This window comes from Nerophis ophidion, linkage group LG17 (genome assembly GCF_033978795.1).
Source record: "Nerophis ophidion isolate RoL-2023_Sa linkage group LG17, RoL_Noph_v1.0, whole genome shotgun sequence".
Lineage (NCBI taxonomy): Eukaryota > Metazoa > Chordata > Actinopteri > Syngnathiformes > Syngnathidae > Nerophis > Nerophis ophidion.
Genome location: NC_084627.1, coordinates 33,070,416 through 33,087,446, shown reverse-complemented (window position 1 = coordinate 33,087,446; position 17,031 = coordinate 33,070,416). Strand labels below are relative to the sequence as shown.

Here is a 17,031-nt window from a genome sequence, read left to right as displayed (position 1 = left end):
CCCATTCTTGTTTCATGTAGAGCTACAGTCGTTCCACAGTCCGGGGTCTCCGCTGTCGTATTTTACACTTCATAATGCGCCACACATTTTCGATGGGAGACAGGTCTGGACTGCAGGCGGACCAGGAAAGTACCCGCACTCTTTTTTTACGAAGCCACGCTGTTATTGCTAACACGTGCTGAATGTGGCTTGGCATTGTCTTGGGGCGTCCATGAAAAAGACGGCGCTTAGATGGCAGCATATGTTGTTCCAAAACCTGTATGTACCTTTCAGCATTAAAGGTGCCTTCACAGATGCTGGCTTTTGAACTTTGTATCGATAAAAGTCTGGATGGTTCTGCTTCCCCTTTGGTCCGGATGACACGATGTTGAATATTTCCAAAAACAATTTAAATGTGGACTCGTCAGACCACAGAACACTTTTCCACTTTGCATCAGTCCATCTTAGATGATCTTGAGCCCGGAGAAACCAGCAGCGTTTCTGGATGTTGTTGATGATGGCTTTCTCTTTGCATAGTAGAGCTTTAACATGCACATACAGATGTAACGACAAACTGTATTTAGTGACAGTGGTTTTCTGAAGTGTTCCTGAGCTCACGAGGTGATTTCCTTTAGAGATTGATGTCGGTTTTTGATACAATGCAGTCCGAGGGATCGAAGGTCACGGTCATTCAATGTTGTTTTCCGGCCATGCTGCTTACGTGTAGTTATTTCTCCAGATTCTATTAACCTTTTGATGATATTATGGACCGTAGATGTTGAAATCCCTAAATTTCTTGCAATTGCACTTTGAGAAACGTTGTTCTTAAACTGTTTGACTCTTTGCTCATGCAGTTGTGGAAATAGGGTTGTACCTCGCCTCACTGTTTCACGTGAAAGACTGAGCATTTTTCGATAAGCTGTATTTATACACAATCGTCGCACCCACCTGTTCCCAGTTAGCCTGCATACCTGTGGGATGTTCCAAATAAGTGTTTGATGAGCATTCCTAAACTTTCCCAACTTCTTTGTCACGTGTCGCTGGCATCAAATTCTAAAGTTAATGATTATTTGCCAAAAAAAAAAAAAGTTTATCAGTCTGAACATCAAATAAGTTGTCTTTGTAGCATATTCAACTGAATATGGGTTGACAATGTTTTGCAAATCATTGTATTCCATTTATATTTACATCCAACACAATTTTCCAACTCATGTGGAAACATGGTTTGTATGATTTGAATACATGTGGACATATGCTGACTATTGTCCACATACAGTACATCCAAGTATGCTTGCGATTTAACTAGTTGCTAGCCATCCAATGTGACAATCACCACTATCCTACATATGACGGTATTTGTTAAACTACTCCCTTAAAGTGCTGCTGTATGCTTAAAATCGCTATGTTTAGCCAGCAGCTCATAGTTATGGTTTTACTTATTTCCAAACATGCATACAGTTACACTAAGGTATAACGATATATTTCCAATTTCCCACTACAACATGTTCGAAAAAGAGTAGGAAGGAACAGGGCGTATAGCTTGGCACATTGCCACAATTTCGCATTAAGTCTGGGCAGCCCCGATATAAAAGATCTTCAGCCTTATTTTCCCTATAAGAAATTGGTAACCTGGAACAGTAAACAAACTATCAGTAATTGCTGAATGATGGAGAAAGGGTAGAAATAAATAAACTCTGCCTCTTCCTACTCCTTTTTGGACATGTTGGATAGGGCAAGTGTAAGCATATTATGCTCCTCATGTGTAACTTAGTTAACCATACTCATGCTCAGAAAAAAAATACAATAAAGGGGAACATTATCACAATTTCAGAAGGGTTTAAACCAATAAAAATCAGTTCCCAGTGGCTTAATTTATTTTTCGAAGTTTTTTTCAAAATGTTGTTTTATTTTTCAGGAATATCCTGAAAAAAGGCTTTAAAGTGCCTGATTTTCGCTATCTTTAAATCCATCGTCCATTTTCCTGTGACGTCATTTAGTGCTGCCAACATGGTGGATAGCATAGCAAGATATAGCGACATTAGCTCATATTCAGACTCGGATTTCAGCGGTTTAAGCGATTCAACAGATTACACGTGTATTGAAACGGATGGTTGGAGTATGGAGGCAGATAGCGAAAACAAAATTGAAGAAGAAACTGAAGCTATTGAGCGAATAGCTATTGAAGCTATTCGGCGATCGCCTTCTAACCAACGATTGAGTGTCGCAGAGTATCCATACATCTCTGTGTCCTGTCTGTCGTAGCATCGCCGGTAAAATGTGCAGTAGCAACTTAAATCCGTCGATTGGTAAGTGCTTGTTTGGCATTAAATGTGGGTGTAGGGAAAGGCTGGATGCAAATATAGCTACAAATGTACATATAGCTAGCCTAAATAGTATGTTAGCATCGATTAGCTGGCAGTCATGCCGCGACCAAATATGTCTGATTAGCACATAAGTCAATAACATCAACAAAATTCACCTTTGTGATTTCGTTGACTTTATCGTTGGAAATACATCTGCTTTGAGTGTCGCAGTATATCCATACATCTCTGTGCCATGTCTGTCATAGCATCGCCGGTAAAATGTGCAGACCAAATGATTAGCATGCCGTGCTAATCGATGCACACTCCACGTAAATCAACTTGAATCTGTCCCTGATCGTGTTGTTATACCCTCCGACAACACACCGACGAGGTATGATGTCTCCAATGTACGGAAAACAATCGAAAAAACGGAAAATAACAGACCTGATTAGACTCGATGTTTGTAATGTGTTTGAGAAAATGGCGGATTGACTACTTAGGTGACGTCACAACGTAACCGAGAGCGAACAGTAGAAAGGCGATTCATTCGCCAAAATTCACCCATTTAGAGTTCGGAAATCGGTTAAAAAAACATATGTGTCAGGTTTCCCCCTGACAGTTTGTCTATGTTTTAGTTTTTTCCTCTGCATTTGTCTGTTTCCTGTGTTTAGTATTTCCTGTCTTTCAGTTCCTGTCAAGTGCTCTTAATTTGTCAGCTTCCTTTCTTGTTCCTTGAGTGCTGTGTTCCTCCTCAGTGTGTTTAGTATTTCCTGTCCTTAGTTCCTGTCTAGTGCTCTTATTTTGGTTCAGCTTCCTGTTTGTCTCCATGTGTCCTGTTTTCACTCAGCTGCGGCTGATTGGCATCTGGTCACACCTGATGTCAATCGGCCAGCTCCGATTTTACCTGCTTTGTTCCTCCAGTCAGGGCTGGATCATTTTATTGTCTTGTCGATGTCACGTCTAGTCGCTCTTGTGATGTGTTATCGCTCCTGTCGTGTCGTACCTTGTCTTTGCAGCGTAGCGGTAAGCTATATTCAGTTTATGTTTGTAGCTTACTGTTTTTTGTTCCCCGCTTCCGTTTTATTTTTCATTATACAAGTACGACTTCTGTTTGACTGTTCGCTACCCGCTAGCTTCCACGCTAAGCTCCTGTTCGTTATTTTCTAGCTCCCAGGCTAGCTCCTTTTGTTTGATTATTTGCCTCGTGTGCGCTTTGTGTGTGTACCCTTTTGGTTTTGTTTTTTTCTTAGTATTTAATTAAATCATGTTTTCTCATTCCACGCCTGCCTCCGTCTCTGCATCTTGGGGTTCGTCACCCAAAAACTCTGACAATATGGTCTTTTTTTCTGCAACATCAAGGTATATATTGACACTTACATAGGTCTGGTGATAATGTTCCCCTTTAACTGCTACATTAACTATTAACAAGCTCCTGCAGAGTAAGTATCAGCAGGGGATCAAATACTTCTTTCCAGAACTCTATTACTTATTTTCTATAAACCTTTGTGACCGTGTGTTCTAACATTACAGCTACATCAAATTCCATGGTCAACATTGCACCTTCGAATTTCTGGTGCATGGTTCTCTCACTCCTCTGTCAATCCAATTCAACACATAATGCAATCTCATATGTCAAAAGATCTATTTTAACAGCACAAACAACAATTGGCTTTGTTTGGATATTTGTTTTTTTTTCTCTCAAAATAACATTATAGCAGCGCTTTGCAGGGTTGGGGATGGGTGGGGGGCTTTGATGGACAATTTTGCAGTTTTAGGGAGAAGAGCTAAGCTTCCCTACAGGCTTGCTTGTACAGGTGCTGATAATCAATGTGATTAATTGGAGGCCACCTAGGTGTGTAAACATAACGTGACAATACACAACCCTACACACTAGTACACGCCTCCAGAGTTTGCAGCATATATATTGTACAAGACACCACGGTCATGATATCGTTTTGTTTGCTGCCTGTGTTATTGCTGCAGGCGATCAGAGATGATGACAGCATGAGACACAGACTGAAAGGAATACAATGTGATCTGATAAAGGAGATGGCGAGGGAAATGCCTGAATGATAAACAACTGTTGAAGACTAGTGTGTTCACCAGTACTGTTCTATAAAGTTCTTTGTGGGCTCTGAACCGAGGATGTCTTTGTGGCTTGTGCAGCCCTTTGAGGCACTTGTGATTTAGGTCTATATAAATAAACATTGATTGATTGATAGATGGAAGAGTGCTTAGCTCCTAATCTTTTTCAATTCAGTCGGCAGATTGCATTTTCTTCATCATTGAGGTACTCATTTATTATTAAATGTTAACCTGTTTACAGTCAAAAAGAGTTGAAACGATTCATTTTGACCAAACCTTATTCTATCCATCCATTTTCTACCGCTTGTCCCTGTTTTGGGGTCCCGGGGGTGCTGGAGCCTCAGCTGCATTCGGGTGGTAGGCGGGGTACACCCGGGACAAGTCACCACCTAATCGCAGGCAACCAAACCTTATTACTATTTCTAAAACTACAATGTTGCTTAGAGAATGCAGACCTCAACCAAAGCACAACATTGCTTATCTAGGTCAGGACCAGATTATAGACATTCATGTTGTAATATAATTATTAAGATATCTAGGCCAATATTTGCGAGAGTCACCATTTTGTGAACAAATATGTGAGCAAATTGTCGAACAGTTCAAGAACAACATTTCTCAACGAGCTATTGCAAAAAAATTTCGGATTTCACCATCTATGGTCCGTAATATTATCAAAAGGTTCAGAGAATCTGAAGAAATCACTGCACATAAGCAGCAAGGCTGAAAACCAACATTAATTACCTGTGACCTTCGATCCCCCAGGCGGTACAGCACCAAAAACCGACATCAGTGTGTAAAGGATATCACCACATTGGCTCAGGAGCACTGCAGAAAACCACGTCAGTATCTACACTGCAAGTTAAAACACTACTATGCAAAGCGAAAGACATTTATCAACAACACCCAGAAACGACGCAGGCTTCGGTGGGCCAGAGCTCATCAAAGATGGTCTGATGCAAAGTGTAAAAGTGCTCTGTGGTCTGACGTGTGCACATTTCAAATTTGTTTTTGGAAACTGTGGAGGTTGTGTCCTCCGGAAGAAAGAGGAAAATAACCTTCTGGATTGTTCTCGGCGCAATGTTTCAAAAGCCAGCATCTGTGATGGTATGGGGGTGTATTAGTGCTCAAGGCATGGGTAACTTACACATCTGTGAAGGCACCATTAATGCTGAATGGTACGTACAGGTTTTGGAGCAACATACTGTATTTTGCCATCCAAGCAACGTCTTTTTCATTGACGCCCCTGCTTATTTCAGCAAGACAATGCCAAGCCACGTGTTACAACGGCGTGTCTTTGTAGTAAAAGAGTGTGGGTACTAGACTGGCTTGCAGAGACCCTGGCTTGCAGAGACCCTGGACTGTTGAACAACTTAAGCTGTACATCAAGCAAGAATGGGAAATAATTTCACCTGAAAATCTTCAAAAATTGGTCTCCTCAGTTCCCAAATGTTTACCGAGTGTTGTTAAAAGGAATGGCCATGTAATACTGCCCCTGTGCTGCCATTAACTTCTAAGTTAATGATTATTTGCACACAAAAAAAATAAGTTTGTCAGTTCAAACATTAAAAATCATCTTTGCAGTCTATTCAATTGAATATAAGTTGAAAAGGATGTGTGGGTTCATTGTATCATTGTATTCTGTTTTTATTTACGAATTACACAATGTGCCAACTTCACTGGTTTTGGGTTTTGTACATGGGCATGGACAAAAATATACGAGAAAAATCCATGTTAACTGGTTGTTTTAATATGATGAGTCACAATTGGTTAAGAGTAGGGCAAAACATTACGGACAGGCCAATCAGAGGCCAGAAAGGCTGGGTCATTGAACCAGGAATCGCAATTACAACAGACACGCACATCCCAAATGACAACAAGGGAGTGAATATTCAAGCGTGCAATTAAAAAAAAAAAAAAAACATAGTGAAAGATGACAGAGATTTGTTTGGATTTTTTTTTTAGCAATGTAGACCAGTGGTGCTCAGCCGCTTTTAAATCATTTATAACCGACGACATTTTCTCCTACTTTACTTTCGCCAGTCCCACCAGACACACCAATAAGCTTGTTCACGGATGCATTGTAAAACTCCCTTTAGGAAATCGTCAGTTTCTGTTTGTTACATCTTTGTTACATAGGACAATGCACCTTACTAAACATATAAAATGTAAAGATGCCAAATCATAGCCAAAGGCTTGGTTCCATCTGCAGTCTGCAACAGGTTGATGACCTTAGATCAGGGCAGATCAGGAACAAAAGTGCATAAGGCAGATGGTGGCACTAATTCAGAGGTCTCACACTCAATTTACCTGGGGACCACTGGATGCAGAGTCTGGGTGAGGCTGGGCCGCAAGAAAATATTTCTTTAAAAAAAAATGTGCATACTCTTCAGCATGTCTAGTTGTATAATGATGTTTCAAATTGTATTCCTTGTGCACTGCAACTTTTTCTGTGCAAAATAAGACACGTTGGGTTGCCCCTGCGCTCAACAAAGAAATATTGCATCTCCCACTTTTCCTGGAATTGTCTTTGCTCATCACTAACCTTGCTCTTCACTGCAGGCTTTGAAAAAGACACGTTTGGGGTTGTGGAATATATTTGTATTTAGCCGACGTACGGAGAGTAATGTTATTTACGCAATGTGTGTCGTTCCGCTTTTCCTCCATACAGCAACACGGCAGTCGGTCGGGAAAGGGTAGAGAATGATAAACAACTGTTGAAGACTAGTGTGTTCACCAGTACTGTTCTACAAAGTGAGCGCAAAAAAGTGACGGCTCCCAGAGTGTTATCCGGCATCATATAGAAATATATGTAGTGTTCATAGCGTGAGGCAATGCAAATTAAACAATAACAAAACAAATAACGGTTTGAATTGGTCCAGGTTATCGGGGACTGTTATTACTGACGGACTGGTGCCGCGGTGTGACTGCAGCAAGGCACATAAGAAAACCCTCGTCTCCATGGCAAGGTTTTCACTCATTTGCCGCTTTTCCACTAATGCAGGGGTAAGCAACCCAGAACGTTGAAAGAGCCATTTTGGACCCAAAAAACACAACCCTGTCAAGCGCCATTCATATAAAACTCACGGGCCGCACTAACATTAAACTTTCATATTAAGGTGGGGGCCGCAAAATAACATCTCGGCGAGCTGTGTGTCTCAGACCGCTGCACTAATTCAACATTATGGTGAGTTTTTTAATGCACGTATTGGCTATATATATCTGGCACACGTCAGTGAAAATAATGCCTACATTAAATCGGTCCCTAGTGCAAAAATGGTTGGAGACCCCTGATGTAGACAACATCCAAGAAACCCACAACTCGTTTACAAACCCCATTTCCATATGAGTTGGGAAATTGTGTTAGATGTACATATAAACGGAATACAATGATTTGCATATCCTTTTCAACCCATATTCAATTGAATACACCAAAAAGACAACATATTTGATGTTCAAACTTATAGACTTTTATTTTTTTTTGCAAATAATAATTAACTTGGAATTTCATGGCTGCAACACATGCCAAAGTAGTTGGGAAAGGGCATGTTCACCACTGTATTACATCACCTTACCTTTAATCAACACTCAATGAACATTTGGGAATCTAGGAAACTAATTGTTGAAACTTTGAAAGTGGAATTCTTTCCCTTTCTTGTTTTATGTAGAGCTTCAGTCGTTCAACAGTCGTATTTTAATCTTCATAATGTGCCACACATTTTCGATGGGAGACAGGTCTGGACTGCAGGCGGGCCAGGAAAGTACCCGTACTCTTTTACAATGAAACCACGCTATTGTAACACGTCGGTTGGCATTATCTTGCTGAAATAAGCAGGGGCGTCCATGATAACGTTGCTTGGATGACAACATATGTTGCTCCAAAACCTGTATGTACTTTTCAGCATTAATGGTGCCTTCACAGATGTGTAAGTTACCCATGCCTTGGGCACTAACACACCCTCATACCATCACAGATGCTGGCTTTTGAACTTTGCCACCTTTCCCAACTTTGTTGTCACGTGTTGCTGGCATCAAATTCCAAAGTTAATGATTATTTGCAAAAAAAAAAATGTTTATCAATTTGAACATCAAATATGTTGTCTTTGTAGCATATTCAACTCAATATGGGTTGAAAATTATTTGCAAATCATTGTATTCCGTTTATATTTACATCTAACACAATTTCCCAATTCATATGGAAACGCGATTTGTACTTGGCCACATTTGGACAAATGTATACGTTTGGATAAAACAAAGCCCAAAACATTCATTTCAGTGGTTTACCTTGTAAGCTCAAATCAAAACTCATCCCGACATCTAACACCAATTTAAAATCACACATTAAGGTGAGTTGAGTTTTACTACACATAAAGATTATCATTTGTTCCCAAAAAACACACAAGTTATTATTTTTATGTCAAGATATAGATTGATATTGTTTTTATTTATTGTAGGCAGAGAAAATGAATAACATTATAGGTGTTGGCCTAAGAAAAGGTCCACTAAAATAAATACATACAGTGCGGTGTGGTGACCCCCAGAAGGAGTTGTAGGGTGTGACCTGCTAAATGACAGTTAGTTCATTGTAATGGACCCTTATTGGGTCCATTTGGTTACATCTCAGTTGCATTAACATTATTACCTAAATACAAACTTAAAATGTAGGAGTGATGTGAATTATATTTATATAGCGCTTTTCTCTAGTGACTCAAAGCCCTTTACATAGTGAAACCCAATATTTAAGTTACATTTAAACCAGTGTGGGTGGCACTGGGAGCAGGTGGGTAAAGTGTCTTGCCCAAGGACACAACGCCAGTGACTAGGATGGCGGAAGCGGGAATCGAACCTGCAACCCTCAAGTTGCTGGCATGGCCGCTCTACCAACCGAGCTATTGGGAGATATTTCATTTTGTATGACTCTGTTTCAGAGTCATGAAAACATGTTTAATTTAAATATGTTCAGTTTGATAGATTTCCGTTCTTGGAGTTTGTTAAAAGAGAAGCGCATTTTTGCGGGGAATTTTGCCCAAAATATCTAAACACCTCGATTAAGGTTTTATATACTTGATGTAAGTACTTGTTAGAAATAATTTATCTAAGTTATCACAAAAACTTTGTGTTGAAATGAGTTCCCAGCGAAAAGAGCAAAGCTTTCTTTGAACCTACCAGGAAGGCTTGTAAAACTCCAGTGTGTAGGATGGAAAGCAACATGAAGGGGTTTCTGTTTTCTTTCATGTATTGTAATCAACAGAAATATATTGGTTTAACCCAGGAGTGTCAAACTCAAATATAAAGTGGGCCAAAATTTAAAACTGAACAAAGCCGTGGGCCAAGGTTGAACAAATTAACCTTTTAATAGGGACCCAAACTAATTTTTCATTGAATATTGAACAAGCAAGACCTATATAACTTTATGGTGACATGCAAAATCGAATTTCAAATAACAATAATAAAAAAAAAAAAAATCAATGGTATATCAAATAAAATTTAACTAAAAATGTAATGCCTCTTTTCTATTTGCAGCCTTCTGAGGTAAATATCAAAATAAACTTTTTCCACAGTCTAATAATATATTTGAAAATAAAACAACAATAATGAATGAATCAAACATGGTAGGAAGAGAAAGTGCATGAATAAAACGTTAATTATTGCTCAGTTTGCTACACTGATTTGCTTTAACACTGCAAAGCTTATGTAACTTATTAGTGCTAAATCAACTTTCAAAAACAAACGAAAAAACATCACAGAAATAAAATTTAAATGAAAAATGTAATGCCTCTTTTCTATTTGCAGCCTTCTGAGGTAAATATCAACATTAACTTTTTCCACAAGCTAATCAATTTGAAAATAAAACAACAATGAGGTGTTCGGGGTTGGGAAGGTGGGGGGGGGGTTGGTGGAAGAGTTAGTGCTGCAAGGTATTTTGGGTATTAGTTCTGTTGTGTTCATGTTCTGTTACGGTGCAGTTGTTCTCCCGAAATGTGTTTGTCATTCTTGTTTGGTGTGACTTCACGGTGTGGCGCATATTTGTAACAGTGTTAAAGTTTTTTATACGGCCACTCTCAGTGTGACCTGTATGGCTGTTGACCAAGTATGCCTTGCATTCTCTTGTGTGTGTGTTTACAAGCCGCATATACTATGTGACTTGGCCGGCACGCTGTATGTATAGAGGAAAAGCGGACGTAACGACAGGTTGTGGAGAACGCTAAAGGCAGTGCCTTTAAGATACCACCCCAATATTGTTGTCCGGGTATAAATTCGAGAGAATAGTTGCCCCGGGAGATTTTCGGGAGGGGCACTGAACTTCGGGAGTCTCCCGGGAAAATCACGACGATTGTCAAGTATGAGTATAAGTGGTGAATGTGGCGGGCCAGCTCTAATGTTAATTTGATATTGCCTCAAGGGCCAAATGAAATTACACGGCGGGCCGAATTTGGCCCGTGGGCCAGAGTTTGACACCCATGTTTTAACCGAAGGACTACAAAGCAACCAGAAGGCAGGATCTGCCCAAGTTCCAGACGACCTCTTTTTGAACCTCCTTTTTCAACGGTTTTACGAACCTATTTTTGAACTCCTTTACAATCTTTTCTGTGAACTATTTACGATTTTTTTCTTTGGATCTGTTGTAATCAAAGGCGATGGCTGTTTACGACCCTCGTCCTTTAGAAACAGCTGTGGCCATGTGGTCAGGGAAGGTCCAAATAAAAGAAGGAGGCATACAAACTTTAGCCAGAGCGTGGGTGACACTCTAAGAGGTTACAGGTCGACACGTTTCTCCTCAATTGAGCTGATACTGTTTAATTCTTTGCTTCTTGTCTTGTTTAATAGATGTCATCAGTGTTTGAACCTGACAGTATATATGTAATATAGTTACATGAACATGTATAATAAGATGTAATAGTTACATATTTTGATAATTTTAAGCATAATGGCACATTAATTTCAATAATGTGCATAATGCATAATGCATAAATTATGCATTATGTCATTATGGTGAATTTATGTCATTATGTCATTATGCATAAATGCATGATGACATTGTCACGTCTGGATTGCATAGTTTTGCGGTGGTCGTTTCCCAAGATGTAGATGGACGTCAGGAAGCAGCGTGCAGGTAAAAAGGAATATTTATCCAAAACTACGAGGAAAAAATATGAAAAACGGAAAACGTGTGTATAGCATGAGACGCTTCAGCAACCCTTAGCAATAAGACCAGTGGTTCTTAACCTGGGTTCGATCGGTGAGTCGGCCTCAGAGTTTCGGCGGAGGTCAAAACAGACCCGACTCATCGTGTAAATACAAAGTCTCCCTATCGGCGTATTACTGATACGGCAACAGCAGAAGTCAGACTGATTTGCAGGTGTGTAATTTGTGAATTTATGCACTGTGTTGGTTGTATTGTTTGAACAAGATGATGTTCATACACGCTTCATTTTGTGCACCAGTAAAAAAAACATGGTAACACTTTAGTATGGGCATCATACTCACCATTAGTTAGTTGCTTATTAACATGCAAATTAGTAACATACTGGCTCTTAACTAGTCATTAAGTTCTTATTAATGCCTTATTCGGTATGGCCTTATTATAACCCTAACCCTTTAACCCTGACCCTAACCAAATAACTCTGAATTAAGTCTTTATTACTTAGATTATGTCCCCCTAGTGTCCAAATTACACTAAATTAAGTCTTTGTTACTTAGAATATGTCTCCCATACTAAAGTGTTACCAAAAACATAACTTTGTCTTGAATTTGAAAAAAAAAAATTCACTATAGAAAGGTTCGTTGAATGCGCATATTAACCTGGTGGGGATCGGTACCTCCAACAAGGTTAAGAACTACTGAATAAGACTATAAAACCAAAAAACGAGCAAGAAGCAAGTGGAAGCAACGTAACTGTCGCATGTTGCGAATAAGACTGCCAGCCAGAGTGTGGCTTAAGGCAGGAATAAATAGCTCTCTTATTAGTGCCTAGGAGCAGGTGAGCGTCTCCACCACTAATCAGAGGCAGGTGACAAATATCAGCACCTGTGGCAACAAAGAAAACAAACACGGGTGCTGAAACTGAACTAACCACCGACTAGGGAAATATCAAACTAAAACAAAACATAACCCAAACAACGGATCATGACAGACGTATGATTTTTACTCCAACAACATAAATAATAACTGCTCACTGCAGGCTTCATGAGAGCAAACAAACATAATAAAACCTCATTTACTGTACAATTTCTGCTGTCATTAGGACGCTGACTGATAGAATCTTGTTATATACCCGTTTAGATGAAAAGTGACTCATAATCCTCGCAAAGAAAAGGGAAGTGGAGCCAGGCATCTTTTTGTGTTGTTCTCGCCATCATCAGGTCTAATTTGGCTGTCGAAGTGTACCAACTTGTTGGAATTTTCTTCAGCCTTCTTCTATCCAGGTGAGATGCATGATGTACAACAAACTTCCGAGGAGTAGGAAAGCGAGGAATTAGCTGACCACTCGATGATGTAAACATAGCAGTAGCAACTGGTAAACTCGTTGGTGATATAAATAGTTTGTTTGCGTGTCTATCGTAGTAAGAAAAAAAACAGTTTTAATGCAAACAGGCAATCCCAACTGTCAAAGCCAACGGCAGTCAATCAATCAATGTTTATTTATATAGCCCTAAATAACAAGTGTTTCAAAGGGCTGCACAAGCCACAATAACATCCGCGATACAGAGCCCACATACGGGCAAGGAAAAACTCACTCCAGTGGGACGTTGATGTGAATGACTATGAAAAAACCACAGGGGAGACAGAAAACAATGGACGTCGAGTGGGTCTAACATAATATTGTGAAAATCCATAGTCGTTGAAGTGTAAATTTCCCTCGTTAGCATTGAGGGTATGTGTGGCAGAACGATCAGTGTAGGTCGACTACTACCAGTCCGAAATAGTCTGAATCCCCCACGTAAGCATCCCATACAGTTGTCAAATAATGGCACAAATGGCATTCTGGGCCCCCTATGTGACCAGAAGGTTTCTACAAAAGTACTACGTACGCATTTGTGTGCAAACAAAGCCAATTTTGTTTGACTTGCTGAAATCCTGTGCTTTTTGAGATTACAAAGAATATGTCATTCATAAAATCCCAAACTGGTGCAATGAAAATAAGCCTCAAACCATTTCAACTTCTGACGCAATTTTTTTGAAAAAGTTGCCGCAAAATGAGGCATTTCAGGTTGAAACAATCACAAATAAAGCCTACGCACTATTTTTGTATTCAACTACTATGTTTATATTAGTTATCTATAACAGTGGTTCTCAACCTTTTTTCAGTGATGTACCCCCTGTGAACATTTTTTAAATTAAAGTACCCCCTAATCCAGGGGTGTCAAACTCAAATACAGAGTGGAACAAAATTTAAAACTGAACAAAGCCGCGGGCCAAGGTTGAACAAATTAACCTTTTAATAGGGACCCAAACAAGTTTTGCATTGAACATTGAACAAGCAAGGCTTATATACAGTAACTTTATAGTGACATGCAAAATCGAGTTTCAAATAATAATAATAATAATTAAAAAATATCAATGGCATATCAAATACAATTCAAATACAAATTCAAAGCCTCTTTTCTATTTGCAGCCTTCTGAGGTAAATATCAAAATATATTGTAGCGTCCCGAAAGAGTTAGTGCTGCAAGGGGTTCTGGGTATTTGTTCTGTTGTGTTTATGTTATAGCGAAGATGTTTTCCCGAAATGTGTTTTTCATTCTTGTTTGGTGTGAGTTCACAGTGTGGCGCATATTTGTAACAATGTTAAAGTTGTTTATACGGCCACCCTCAGTGTGACCTGTATGGTTGTTGACCAAGTATGACTTGCATTCACTTATGTGTGTGTAATTGCCGCATATATTATGCGAGTGGGCCTGCACGGTGTTTGTATGGAGGAAATGCGGACGTGACGACAGGTTGTAGAGAATGCTAAAGGCAGTGCCTTTAAGGCACGCCCTCAATATTGCTGTCCGGGTGGAAATCGGGAGAATGCTTGCCCCGGGAGATTTTCGGGAGGGGCACTAAACTTCGGGAGGATTGTAAAGAGTGAGAAATTGCGGAGTTACAGCGGCACCGCCGCTGTGTAATAACGGCGGGCCAGCTGTAATGTTAATTTGATATTGCCTCAAGGGCCAAATTAAATTACACGGCGGGCCAAATTTGGCCCGCGGGACAGGGTTTGACACCCATTCCCTAATCGGAGAAAACATTTTTGGTTGAAAAAAAGAGATACAGCAGTAAAATACAGCACTATGTCATCAGTTTCTGATTTATTAAATTGTATAGCAGTGCAAAATATTGCTCATTTGTAGTGGTCTTTCTTGAACTATTTGGAAAAAAAGATATAAAAATAACTAAAAACGTGTTGAAAAATAAACAAGTGATTCAATTATAAATAAAGGTGTATACACATAGAAGAAATCATCAACTTAAAGTGCCCTCTTTGGGGATTGTAATAGAGATCCATCTGGATTCATCAACTTATTTTCAAGCATTTCTTCACAAAAAATCTTTAACATCAATATTTATGAAAAAATGTTGCTGTCAACACTGAATATTGCATTTTTGCATTTCTTTTCACAGTTTATGAACTTACATTCATACTTTGTTGAAGTATTATTCAATACATATATTTATAAAGAATGTTTGCATCGTTGTTATTTTTAAAATATTAAAAAAAAATCTCACCTACCCCCTGGCATACCTTCAAGTACCCCCAGGGGTACGCGTACCCCCGTTTGAGAAACACTGATCTATAACATTTGCTCTGCTTAACTGCTCTTGAAACAATGTGCCTGTCAGTTTTAGACATAGACATACTTTGTATTTGTATAACCAGGTAGGTTATTTTGAAATAATAGAACAGTACTCACTGGACTGTGGCAACATGGAGGTGTACACCTTGGGGTCAATGGTCCCCATTGGCGGTGGTAAAAGGGGGTTGGTGAAGCTTCGTAATGGGTGGGTTGGCCGGACACACGCAGTCGGTATGTTCCGACTTGCACCCGACTGTGTTTCCTCTGAAGTGACGGCGGTTGTGGCGGCAGCGGCCCCAGGAACAGGGCCAATGCTTGGAACGTGCTCCCCAGGAGGGGCGGAGGAGCCAGGCAGCAGGGGAGGAGGCTGTTGGGGCGGAGACTGTTGCTGAAGAAGAGGGTTGGTGGAAGCATCTGTGGGTATGACTGTGTAGGAAGAATGTGGATAAAGGAAAATTAATGGTAGGAAATTAATTATTAATCTACTTGTTCATTTACTGTTAATATCTGCTTACTTTCTCTTTAACATGTTCTATCTACACTTCTGTTAAAATGTAATAATCACTTATTCTTCTGTTGTTTGATACTTTAGTTTTGGATGATACCACACATTTAGGTATAGATATCAAGTAGTTACAGGATCAGACATTGGTCGTATTCAAAGTCCTCATGTGTCCACGGACATATTTCCTGAGTTTATAAACACGATATACATTTAAAAAAAACGAAAAAAGATGTTGTGATGCAAAAAATATCGACGTAATCATAGTAGTGTCGACTTGATATGTGGCGGCACTTGATATCATCACAGTGGATGTCGGGGATCGATCCAGCAATGGCGTTTGTTTACATTTTGATGCCGGTGAGCTACGGTGAGTAGTGAAGCAATGGTTAGCTATTCCTCGTGCTGTAGGGATTATACTTGTAGGAAACATTCTTTATTTGTTGCCATGGAGACGAGGATTAGTGATTTAGAAGTCGCTAAAACACTGCGGACGGTGGATAGACAAACCCCGTTTCTATATGAGTTGGAACATTGTGTTAGATGTAAATATAAACCGAACACAATGATTTGCAAATCATTTTCAACCCATATTCAGTTGAATATGCTACAAAGACAACATATTTGATGTTCAAATTGATAAACATTTTTTTTTTGTGCAAATAATCATTAACTTTAGAACTTGATGCCAGCAACACGTGACAAAGAAGTTGGGAAAGGTGGCAATAAATACTGATAAAGTTGAGGAATGCTCATCAAACATTTATATGGAACATCCCACAGGTGTGCAGGCTAATTGGGAACAGGTGGGTGCCATGATTGGGTATAAAAGCAGCTTCCATGAAATGCTAAGTAATTCACAAACAAGGATGAGGTGAGGGTCACTACTTTGTAAGTCAATTGTCGAACAGTTTTAAAACAACATTTCTCAACGAGCTATTGCAAGGAATTTAGGGATTTTACCATCTACGTTCTGTAAAATCATCAAAAAGTTCAGAGAATCTGCACGTAAGCGATGATATTACGGAATTTTAATCCCTCAGGCGGTACTGCAACAAAAACCGACATCAGTGTGTAAAGGATATCACCACATGGGCTCAGGAACACTTCATAAAACCACTGTCAGTAACTACAGTTGGTCGCTACAACTCTAAGTGCAAGTTAAAACTCTGCTATGCAAAGCCAAACCCATTTATCAAGAATACCCTGAAACGCCGTCGATTTGGCTGGGCCCGAGCTCATCAAAGATGGACTGATGCAAAGTGGAATGGTAGTCTGTGGTCTGACGAGTCCACATTTCAAATTATATTTGGAAACTGTGGACATGGTGTCCTCCAGAAAAAAGAGCCAAATAACCATCCGAATTGTTATAGGTGCAAAGTTT

General features: G+C 39.6%; 1 protein-coding gene across 2 annotated transcripts in view; it reads right to left on the bottom strand.

Annotated features, from left to right (window-relative positions):
* Window positions 1-17,031, bottom strand: part of dcc (DCC netrin 1 receptor) — an 803,111-nt gene that overhangs the window by 93,846 nt on the left and 692,234 nt on the right. For both annotated transcript variants that reach the window (XM_061876767.1, XM_061876768.1), the window contains exon 27: window positions 15,263-15,571. In XM_061876767.1, the coding sequence (XP_061732751.1) occupies window positions 15,263-15,571 (309 nt within the window). The remainder of the gene's footprint in view (window positions 1-15,262; window positions 15,572-17,031) is intronic.